Source organism: Trematomus bernacchii, unplaced genomic scaffold (genome assembly GCF_902827165.1).
Source record: "Trematomus bernacchii unplaced genomic scaffold, fTreBer1.1, whole genome shotgun sequence".
NCBI lineage: Eukaryota > Metazoa > Chordata > Actinopteri > Perciformes > Nototheniidae > Trematomus > Trematomus bernacchii.
The window spans coordinates 2,513,411-2,525,867 of NW_022987571.1; the positions used below are offsets into that span (position 1 = coordinate 2,513,411).

Sequence of the window (12,457 nt, forward strand, 5' to 3'; positions counted from 1 at the left end):
AGTACTTTTCTCTGCAACGTTATGTTCAAAAATACAGGACTGTTACTATGGCAGTATATTAATATCAGACCATGGAATATGCTGTATGGTATACACAGACGAGAACCTCGTTAGAGATCCACCCAGATGGAAATTAAATCAGAAATGGCTACAAAATGAAGAATTCATTAAGTATGTGGGGACAGAGGTAGATCATTATTTCAGGGATAATACTACACAAACAACGGCATGTATCAAGTGGGATGCCTTCAAGGCTTTTTTGAGAGGACATATAATTAGTTATACTTCATCCAAATCCAGAGAGTTACGCCAGAAAAGACAGAAGCGAGAGTCCAAAATAAAAACTCTTCAAAACCATGTATTTAGGAGAAAAAACCCTGAAGTAGAAAAATAACTATTGCTCTTAAGAGCCGAATATAATAAATTATCGGCGGACAGGGCAGCATCCAGTATGCTTAGGCTCAACCAAACATTCTAGGAGCAAGGGGAAAAACCTGGCAAACTTTTAGCGTGGCAGGGTTTTGACAAGGTGGAATGGCCCTACTTATTTAATACTTTGGAAAGATTTGGATATGGGAATATATTTTTTAAATGGGTTCGATTATTGTATTTAAATCCTACAGCAGAAATATTAACTAACAAAAACATATCAGAACCGATTCTAATTAAAAGAGGATGCCGTCAGGGATGTCCCCTGTCCCCACTTGTATTCACTCTAGCAATCGACCCACTTGCAATAGCTGTAAGGATGCATACAGAAATTGTGGGAATAACAATCGGGCAGACAGAACATAAGCTTTCCTTATACGCTGATGACGTCATTTTGATTATCTCGCACCTGAATAGAACAATTCCTGCAGTGTTGGAATGAATAAGCTTGTTCTGCGCCATATCAGGGTATACAATCAATCACACTAAATCCTCCATGCTTTTCCTTAATGAGACGGACAAGGAAAACTCTCCTACAGAAGCTTCTAAATGTAAAGAGGTAGATCAATTCACATATCTGGGAATACAAATTGGACCCAAACTAGATTGGATTGTTAAAATTAACTATGAACCTTTGATAGCATAACAAAAAAAAACAATTGATAGATGGATTACCTTGCCTCTATCTTTGGTTGGCAGAATAAATATAATACAAATTAATATACTTCCTAAGATATCGCCATCGGGAGGACCGGGGGGTTTCCCGATGGCCTGTTAAGTGGTCTGCCTCACACAGGGTGACTGGCTGTCTACATGATGTGGCCTGCCTCACACAGGGTGACTGGCTGTCTACATGATGTGGCCTGCCTCACACAGGGTGACTGGCTGTCTACATGATGTGGCCTGCCGACATGGCCACTGTCATACAGATCATAAACCAAAGCCCCTGATTGGTCTCTGTGTGTCATTCAAGCTCGGGATAACCTCAGCTCAGGTGAGGTAAAGGACTCTCTGAGTGTTTAGATAGTTAACTTAGTCTAAGTTCTCAGTGGGTCTCAAACGGTTTGGTCACCATTTATGTAAACACAGATTTCCATTTGAGGGGGGAGTGATTAGTCAAATATGCATGAATAAAAAATAAAAAGTTAAGTAGGTGAAAAAAGGTAAGATAAACTTTTACAACTTGTTGAGAGCTAAAACTTGTAAGTCGCTTTGGATAAAAGCGTCTAACAAGTAACATGTAATAATAATAAAAAACGAGTCTTTGCTGCTGCCTCAAAGAGGAGCAGGGGGGAGAGGAGGGAGACAGGAGAGGCTGATTCAGGAGCACAGACACACTCACAACTATAAATGAACCAAAAATAAATAAATGAACAAGTTTCAGTGTTTTTTCATATTGGAAATGGGATGTTATTGGTTATGGCCATGATATTATGATCATTGAAATGTATACAGTTCTGTTTCATATAGGTGTTCCCATAGATCTAGTCTCTTTATTTGCCCCTCAAAGTGCACCAGATTGATGCATTTAACTCCCTAAAATCACATGGATAGGTTCCTAAATACATTTACCATTTTTTTAAAATAGTAACCCATGTCCATATGTTTATTTGGACATATATCACAGCAGCCAAATTACATAAATATAATAGTAATATTATATGGAGGAAAGGGGGACTATTTCATTGTTCGTGGCAATGCAGTAAGGTCGAAGCTTTTTGGAGAGAAAAAACCTATAGAAAAGATTATCACAAAATAACTTTTGATGAATCCTGATTTTTTTATTTGAGGACTTTACCCAAAAGGTCACAAGTATACCAAGGGCGAACAAATAATCATAGATATGTGTCTTTTGCACGCAAAAAAAACTATTGCACTATTTTGGAAAAAGACCAGCAGACCAAGCGTCACATATTGGGTCCGGCAAATGTTAACAACTTACAATGCGTCTTATTGTATAACATGTTAATAAAAACATTGTTTTAAAAAAGAAAAGGAATAGAAGTCTCTTTGAAAATAACTAAAAGATATTTACCCATTTGGTCCGACTAAACCATATCTCCTTCCTGCCACGATCAGAAGGTCAGCGTTAACAAAGAGCTCCTTTCCGTGAGCAGAGATGCTGAACTTCTCCAGCTGAAGGCACAAAACAAAACATCGTCATTAACAGAGAGTACAACTGTCTCTGCATTGCATGGAGGAAAGTAAGCGAAGAGAATTTAAGAGAACAGAGAAGAGGATGGTGAGTATGAACCTTGATATCAGAGGCATTCTCCAGCATGGCCTGTCTGGAGGAAATCTCGGCCTGGGAGATGGAGAAATCTCCCTCCAAAGCATTCTGAGCGCGAATACTGGCCACCTGCCGCTCGTACTCCAGCTGCAGGACACACACACACACAGACATGAGAACACATGGGCCGGATCCCTCCTCCCCCGGGAGACATTAAGACGCAACATTTGTTTATTTCTATATTAAATGTTACTTTTAAAGTGACATTTGGAACACCTATGATTGACAGGGCTGTATTAAGAGACTAGTCGTCCAATTGTTTGACTCGGTAACCATATGAATCAATATAGGACTTCACCATTACCACCAAACCCTTATAAGCGGCGACTGTACTTCCTGAGACTGCTCAGAAAGAACCATCTGAACCAGAAGCTGCTGGTGACCTATCGCTCTACAGTTGAGAGCGTCCTCACATACTGCATCTCTGCTTGGTATGCAGGGTGCTCGGCTGCCGACAGGAAGGCTCTGCAGAGGGTCATTAACACGGCCCAGAGGATTATTGGCTGCCCTCTGCCCTCCCTGGAAGACATCACCAGCTCTCGCTGCCTCAGGAGGACCAGTTCCATCCTGAAGGACTCATTCCACCCAGCCCGTCATCTGTTCGACCTGCTGCCCTCGGCCCGGCGCTACCGTTCACTGAAAGCCTGCACCTCCAGACTCACAAACAGTTTCTTTCCATGGGCCATTAGGACATTAAACACACAAAAAGAACTCCCCATATCCCCACTGTGCAATAATCATGGTCTGTCTCTATGTATACACTGTCATATTTATCATATATATTTTATCATAATTCTATTTTATTCATTTATTTATTTATTAATCCAGAGGCCTGTACTACGAAGCCGGATCTTCGCTTAGCCGGCTAACTTCAGGGAAAGCTCGGGCTTTCCGGTCCTACGACGCTGGTTCTCTTCTTAGCGGGCTAGATCTCCATGGTAACTTATGCTGAGCAGCTAACCTGCTCCGGAGCAGGTTAGGTTGCAGGCTAAGAGATCAACTCAGTGAAAGCACCGCCTGCTGACCAATCAGAGCTCCGTGTGCGGAGTTTAAAGCGATCAAGTCATATTACAGGATAGAGGAAATACAGAAAGACGGCCGGCAAAAATCAACTGACTGTGTGAACGTGAAAATGAATAGAATATCCCCTCCCATCTTCAGAGCAATCTGACTATTATAATATTAGCGTTAAGAAAGCTTACTTAAATATCTGCCACAACATAAGTAACCGGATCAGAGTAACATTACGTACAGTCCGCGGCACTGTGAGTGCAGACGTCGATCTATTTTTTGCACATTCTTTCTTTAAGTGCTCTTATTCTGAACACCTTGCTACATATGCTGATCTTGCGCAGCTCAAATTGGTCAGGTAGGACGTCTGGCTAGTTGTCATAGTAATGACACAGAAAGATAAGAACATATGGGTTTGTGTGTTGCTCACACCGGAAGAACGTTTTGAAAATGTTACATTCAAATGCATCCATGGTGCACTTTGAGAGTAAAAAGAGAGGTTACATTTATGAAAAACATAGATGTAACTTCTTGTGAGTACGGGCGCTCACATGGCTCTGGGTGTGCACGTAAGCATGTGCTCAAACATGACATGAAATGCACAAGTTCAACTTTGAATTTGTTTTTATACGATTGGTGAATGAGAATGAGCGTGCATGTGAATGTGTGCAAACAAATCTAGATGAATTAGATTTAGGGTTCAGTCTTCAGAGTATTCTGAATAAACACTAAAATAATGTATGCAAACTCTGAATTCCGTTGTCTGAAACTCATGTCTCACCAACATTCATGTGACGTATATTGCTTAATAGTTTGAGAAACAATAGAAATATAAGAAAGCCAGGAATCTCCTCTTCCCAACAGTGTATAGCGCTCAATGAGTTTCAGAGTCAATGTGAACATGATGAGTAAGTCACACATAATGAATGCATCATCAGCACATGTTATCACCTGTTTCTTTATCTTCTTCTTCTCCTTCTTGCTGAGGGTAGCTGACGGGTCGTGGTCCTGCTGCTGGGCCTGCTCTGCGATCACATCCTCGGCACACTGAGAGACACAACCGTTAGCACTGATCCAGAGCAGAGGAGGACAATAGACACATTATGGAGGACAAACACACCTTCATGGTGTCACATTCGTCACTGTCCTCCTCCTCTTCCTCTTCATCTTCGCTGCGTGATGCTTTAGCAGGTCTTCCTTTCTACAGGGACACAGATGAATCACATGATGGTTACCTGGACGATGCTGAAAACTAGATGGAAGTGCTAAGCTAACATCAGTGGTCCTTTCTTACCTTCTGTTGCTCTTTCTTCCCCTTCTTAGGCTTGTTGTCCTCATCGTTATCTGGCGACTGAAGGACAAAGTGCAGATGCATGGAATTAGAGAAGATGTTTCCATCAATACAATGAGAAAGGACTGGAGCACACTGCATCTGGATCCCATCATTACAAACCAGAGGTGGAAGGTAACTCAGTACATTTACTAGATTTTGCCTTTATTGGACTGTTTCCATTTTGTGTTACTCTATACCACCACATTATGGAACTGCATTTATTGGACTTTTTTACTCATATTTATTTAACACCCAAGAATAGAATAGAATCATTTAATGTCATTATACATGTACAATGAGAGAACGAAATGCTTCTCCCTTTTAAAAGGTGCCATCAAAACAAACAACATCACAACATAAGACAACTACACGCAGCATACATACTTATGTAGGAATAAGGAATAAAGTGCAGTCATTATTTCCAGGGGTATAACAAATAAAATCTCAAATGTAATAAATAATAATAGTAGGTATGTATTTATAATAATAATAATAATAATAATGATATATGTATATATATCAGGGATGCAAACTCATCAGGTATGAAAAAGGTGACAAGGATCCGAGCCCCCCGACCCCACGGAATATCGGCTTTAAAATGAGGAATAACAGAGGATTTTAGCAGTCAGAACAACTAAAGCAGCAGTTAATAATAACAGAAACGCCAAAGAGTCACATCTAATAGAAATATATAAAAGCATTTATTTTAATTGTGTAGCAGTCAGTTTATAATTTTGGCAGCACTGTTGAGCATTTTGAAAATGTATTTTCATGCCTCTGTGCAAGGCTTAGTCTTTCTATCTTTATAGCCAGTGGTGTAAAGTAACTAAGTTCATAAACTCAACAAGTACTATACTTGGGTACAATTTTGAGATACTTGTACTTTATTTAAGTATTTCAATGTGTTGCTACTTTGTTCTTCTTCTCCTCTACAGTTCAGAGGTAAATGGTGTACTTTTCCTCCACTACATGTATTTAATAGCTTTAGTTACTTCACAGATGTGGATGAATGATGTGAAATATAATCAAGTGTTAAATCAGACTTTAGTTCCACCTGGAGTGAATTCACAAGCTACCCTGCAGTATACAAAGTCATTCAAACTAGCTGCACCTTTACCAGCTTTGAGAACACTTTCATGATCAATCATTATAAAACATATCATATATATTATTCTGAAATGGAACAATCTGCACGACTACTTTTACTGTCGCTACTTTAACTATATTTTGATGATAACACTTTTCTACTTTTACTTGAGGAACATTTTGAATGCAGGACTTCTACTTTTACTCAAGTACAAGACCTGAGTACTTCTACTTTTACTCAAGTACAAGACCTGAGTACTTCTACTTTTACTCAAGTACAAGACCTGAGTACTTCTACTTTTACTCAAGTACAAGACCTGAGTACTTCTACTTTTACTCTAGTACAATATCTGAGTGCTTCTACTTTTACTCAAGTACAAGATATATATACTTATACCACCTCCGTTTATAGCCTATGAAAAAAACAATTTGAAAACAAAGGCTAAAGCTACCGTTAGCAGATAGTGACAATGTATGCTAGTTAGCTAGCTCAACGATAATATTGCGACAGGAACACTTTTCAGTGCACATCACGCTCTGCCGCTCCGACAGGGAGCTCTGATCTGAACGGCCCGTTCGGTCCAGTCTGTGCCACAGTGACTCCGGACCGCACAGTTAATATTAACGAACGCACCGTAGATAATGTAGCTGCTGAAGCTAGACCCTCATCCCGGAGCAGCAGAGCCTTATTATACATCCATGAGCAGAGCCGACAGGCAGGAAGACTCGAGCACACAGCTCGCGCTTCATTATAATATATAAAAAAAGAACACCATGCGTGTCATGATGGCACATAACAGCTCGCGGCCGCAGATTACTCCGGGTCCCAGACCCCCCACCATACCCCAAAAATATTTTTATTGCAGATCTACATGAATCACACAAACGACCTATTTTGGATTCAAAACGGCAAATTTTGCCGAAAGGTGACAAGTTTGCATCCCTGTATATACAGAGTCAGATTTATTTCACATGCAGGATGATTAAGAGGTATGACTTTCAGGAGTTAAGAGCAATGATGGCTCCTGGGAAAGAACTGTCTTTGAGTCTGTTTGTTTTGGATTGTATCCACCTGTAGCACCTGCCGGAGGGCAGCAGGTCCAACAGGTGAAAGCCGGGGTCTGAACTGTCCATAATGTTTTTGGCTTTACTGAGGCAGCGGGAGGTGTACATGTCCATCAGGGAGGGGAGAGGGCAGTAACAAAGTTACTAGGTACTGTTTAAATATAAAAACACATAACATGTGTATATGATATAATGCAGTACTGTACTACCAATATATCCAGTATTTTAAAATAAACATCTCGAATTGGCTCAATAATGACAAAGTACTTTGTAAGCAATTAAAACTGAATAATATGATATGATAATAATACTGTCAAAAGAGCCAATCTGCAATTGGTACTTTGAGTACATTTAGCTGAAAATACTTTTATACTTCTAGTTAAGTGACCTTTTGAATTCAGGACTTTCACTTGTAATGGAGTATTTTCAGCCCAACTTTTACTTAAGTAAAGGATTTAAGTACATCTTCCACTTTTAGTCAAAGCCATATATAGTCAGCATAGAACAAGGTCATAATTATTATATGAATATCTGACTCCCATCATTTTGCATAATGGCTAGATTCCACACTAAATTTTCGAAATGTTGCAAAAAATAATGCCAATTAGATTTGTTTCCAACAGCTGAGTTAATAGAGTATATCTAAGCACAAGGTTCAAATTTCATTACAATAATCAAGAACTGGTTTTGGAAAGGGAGAGGTCCTATAGTAAGACACCGAACCTCCATCTGCCCCCAAGCGAGCCCCTTCCCTGCAAAGAAAATAAATCTGTGTGTTTGTGCACGTTTGTATTGTGTATACTAACAGAGGGAAAACCGATTGTGTCACCTTGTTGAATTTGTAAAGTATGTCTTCTTCTTCTTCTAACGCTAATATAAGCTGTTTTCTCTTATGGCGCATTTCCACTGCAGGGCCTCGCACGGCTTAGTACGGTATAGTTAGGCCTTGGTAGGCCAGGCTCACTTTATGCTGCGTTTCCATTATAGTTTAGGAACTGGGGCAGTAACTATAGTAACGCAGTGTAGGCGGAGCAGTGACGTCATCTTCAAAGCTTAGCCAATCTCCATTCAGAAAACACGCATTTTAAAAGGTGTTTCGCCTGCCGTCTGTCTGCAGACTTGTCAAAGCATTAATTCATGGTTTTTACTAACCGGTATCAGTATGTTGTTACTTCGGCATGATTTTTTAAACGTGTATTACAATTAAATCACGGTCAAATATGTTCATTTTCAATTCATACAGAAGAATCAAATGAGACCAAATGGATGTGCTGGGTTTGCTTTTCTTGCCAGCGATTCTCTCACTAGTTTAGCATATTCAGCCCGGTTGTTGGCCCGGAAAGAACCACGATTTTGGAGAGCCAGAAAAACTGTGAAAAAACACCCGTTAGCCGGAACTACCCCTAGTGGAAACACAACAAAAGAACGGGCTGGGTTTGGCACGGCACGCTTAAACCGTGCTACAGTGGAAATGTGCCATTCGTGAACCTAAAGGCCCTGATACACCAAACTGGCACCAAAGAACACGTCCCGACCACCCCACACCCACACACACACACACACACACACACACACACACACACCACACACACACACACACCACACACACACACACACACACACACACACACACACACACACACACACACACACACACACACACCACACACACACACACACACACACACACACACACACACACACACACACACACACACACACACACACACACACACACACACACACCACACACACACACACACACACACACACACACACACACACACACACACACACACACACACACACACACACACACACACACACACACACACACACACACACACACACACACACACACACACACACACCAACACACTTTGAATGAGGGGTAAGAACAGCAGGAGTGATGCTGTAATGCGCTGCTGTGGAAAATGTGTTGCAGGCTTAGTTTACTCTGGTTCGGACTGTGGAAGTATAGAAGAAACTCGGCTTAAATTATGTTTTGCATGAGCTTCAGTTCACATTATTTCTTAGTTTGATTCATTTTCATGTAGTTAAAGCTATGAATCAAGGTAGCATCAATTCATCTGTGGTTGTTTTGAGGCCATGAGCTAAAGGCACTGTACCTTTCTTGCTGATTTATCTTCTTCGTCCAAATCAGCGTCCTCCTCCTCGTCGCTCTGGGACTGGCTGAGAGCAGCGAAGATGTTTCCACCCTGCAGGAGGAACAGATGCTTTACACTGCAACATGTCAGGAGTCAGGACAGAATGGAAAGTAAAGAACGAACCTTAGTCTTCTTGTTTCCTTTGCTGGGGGCGATGACTGGAAGAAAACAAAACCACTGAATGAGTACACATGTGAGAATAACATTGATTCTGGGTCAGTGTTCAAACATCATACCTGGCTCGTCTTCCTCATCACTGGCCTGCACCGAGAGCTTCTTCAGCTTCAGCATGACGTCCTCGTCATCATCGTCAGCTGCATTCCCGCCTTTTCCTTTCCGCCGGTCTTTCTTCTTTTTCTGAGATAACAAGTAGATCAAATGTGATGCAAGTCTTGGAGTTGGTGGAGAAATCTTTTTAAAAAACGACATCGATGTTGAGTAGAAAAACACAGTATAATAATAATAATAATAATAATAATTCATTCATTTTATATAGGCGCCTTTCAAGGCTCTCAAGGTCGCCGTACAAACACATAAAAAACAAGATACACAATAGATAACACCAGCATAAGAAACATAAACAAGACAATGACAATGCAGTATATAAATCAATCAAATAACCAAATCAATAAAAACAGAGGATGTGTGATGGATAATGATCAGGGTGGATATGCGAGTGTGAAGAGATGTGTTTTGAGGCGTGATTTGAAAATGGGGAGAGAGTCAGTGTTGCGGATGTCAGGTGGGAGGGAGTTCCAGAGGCGGGGTGCAGAGCGGCTGAAGGCTCTAGACCCCATGGTGGTTAAACGGAAGGGGGGTGCAGTGAGGTGGAGGGAAGCAGAAGACCTGAGAGTGTGAATGGGTGTGTTGATGTGCAGGAGGTCGGAGAGGTACAGAGGAGTCAGGTTATGGATGGCCTTAAAGGCGAGGAGCAAAATCTTAAAAACTATACGGGATTTGACGGGGAGCCAGTGAAGCTGCTGAAGAACAGGAGTGATGTGGTTAATGGAGGGGGTTCTGGTGATGATGCGAGCGGCAGAGTTCTGGACCAGTTGAAGTCTGTGGATGGATTTGAGAGGGAGACCAAAGAGAAGGGAGTTGCAGTAGTCAATGCGGGAAGTGACCAGGGTGTGAACAAGAATGGCGGTGGTCTTAAGGTTAAGGGACGGGCGGAGGCGGTTGATGTTGCGTAGATGGAAATAGGCAGACCGAGTGATATTACTGATGTGAGATTTGAATGAAAGTGTGCCGTCGAGGATGACACCCAGACTCTTAACCTGAGGGGAGGGGGAGACTGAAGAGTTGTCTATTGTAATGGAGAAACTGTCAGGTTTGGTTAGGGTGGATTTTGTGCCAATGAGGAGAACCTCTGTTTTATTATCGTTAAGTTTGAGAAAGTTAGAGGAAAACCAGGATTTGATGTCCTGTAAGCAGTCCGACAGGGAGGATGGAGGGAGGATGGTGGTTGGTTTGGAGGACAAGTAGAGCTGGGTGTCATCCGCGTAGCAATGAAAGTGGATGTTGTGTTTACGAAAGATATTGCCAAGAGGAAGTAGATAGATGATAAAAAGAAGAGGCCCCAGGACAGAGCCCTGGGGAACACCGGTCGTGACTGGAAGTGGCTGTGATTTGAAGGTTTTGAGTTGGATGAACTGAGTGCGGCCAGAGAGATATGATTTAAACCAGAGGAGGGGTGTGTCAGTGATCCCGATGGAGGTCAGTCTGTCAATGAGGATGCTGTGGGAAATGGTGTCAAAAGCTGCAGTAAGATCAAGGAGGATGAGGATAGTTAATAGTCCGGAGTCAGCTGCCATGAGGAGGTCGTTAGTGATTTTCACCAGTGCTGTTTCTGTGCTGTGATGGGGGCGGAAACCAGATTGAAATTGTTCGTAGAGGTTATTGTCAGACAAGTGGGTATGGATCTGGGATGCAACAGTTTTTTCGAGGATTTTTGAGAGAAATGGTAGGTTAGATATGGGACGAAAGTTATTAAAATTGTTGGGGTCTGCACCAGGTTTCTTCAGTATGGGCGTGATGGCGGCTGATTTGAAAAGTGAGGGAACAAGACCAGAGGTGAGGGAGGAGTGTATGATGACAGTTATAAGGGAGGACAATGAAGGTAGACAGGCTTTTACCAGGGGGGTAGGAAGAGGGTCTAATTGACAGGTAGATGGCTTGGATTTACTGATGAGGTCAGATATTACAACAGCAGAGGGAAGTGTGAAACTTGAAAGAGAATGAGAGAGAGGGTCGGTGAAAACAGGGACAGATATACTGCAGGTGGTGTTAGGAGTTAGTTGCTGGTGAATGTTTTCTATTTTGTCATTAAAAAATGACATGAGGGAGTATCAATGCATGCCCGGGAAATATGGATAAATATGATAGTAGAATGCATCAGAGATGCTGTGACAATAGGAAAGGAGCCAGTGGCTAAATGAATGTAACCAAAGTTTGTAATGGCATTGACAAAGAAACTGTCTTTCATGTAGATTGATCACATTTAGCCAACCGGGGTCAATAAGACAGAAATAAGAGTTACACAGAATATTTTATTAATAAAGCTACAGAAACTTTTATATTAAATAAATAAGAACAATTATGATATAAACATATATGTAAAATATAAAAATAAAAATCTTAAATGTCTTGTTAAGCCCGAGAGCCCCCTCTACAGGGGGCTGCAGGGTTTGTTTCACGAAACTGTGTCTCAGGGCTTCTTAATATTTAAAAACCTATTAATGTGTCATACCAGATTAACGGGAAGAAACTGAGCTAACTGACGATATGAACCATTTTTACCAAAACACAAGTCTCATAAGAAGCGTCTAAATGACCCCTGAGCGAAAAAATGCTAACGCACTTGGCACAGAACTCAAGTTAAAGATACCCTTATTACTTATCGTAACTGCACATACAAGATATCCGATTAAAACTGAGATTCCACAGATTATATAGGTATTGGTATCATCACTGAGTGACCAGAACTCGCGACAGGGGAAGCAAACACAGACATCATAACACGTAGCATTACGGAGCAGACACGGGAGATCGTCTCACCTTAGCTGTTATTCTGAT

At 41.4% G+C, this 12,457-nt stretch overlaps 1 protein-coding gene across 1 annotated transcript in view; it reads right to left on the bottom strand.

The window, feature by feature from the left end:
* abcf1 (ATP-binding cassette, sub-family F (GCN20), member 1) overlaps positions 1 to 12,457 on the bottom strand; it is a 36,079-nt gene that overhangs the window by 19,935 nt on the left and 3,687 nt on the right. Inside the window, exons 4-11 of the mRNA XM_034126201.1 lie at positions 9,619 to 9,739; positions 9,506 to 9,540; positions 9,344 to 9,433; positions 5,025 to 5,081; positions 4,851 to 4,931; positions 4,682 to 4,777; positions 2,684 to 2,806; positions 2,465 to 2,565 (exon numbers count right to left, since the gene is read on the bottom strand). Of these exons, the coding sequence (XP_033982092.1) occupies positions 2,465 to 2,565; positions 2,684 to 2,806; positions 4,682 to 4,777; positions 4,851 to 4,931; positions 5,025 to 5,081; positions 9,344 to 9,433; positions 9,506 to 9,540; positions 9,619 to 9,739 (704 nt within the window). The remainder of the gene's footprint in view (positions 1 to 2,464; positions 2,566 to 2,683; positions 2,807 to 4,681; positions 4,778 to 4,850; positions 4,932 to 5,024; positions 5,082 to 9,343; positions 9,434 to 9,505; positions 9,541 to 9,618; positions 9,740 to 12,457) is intronic.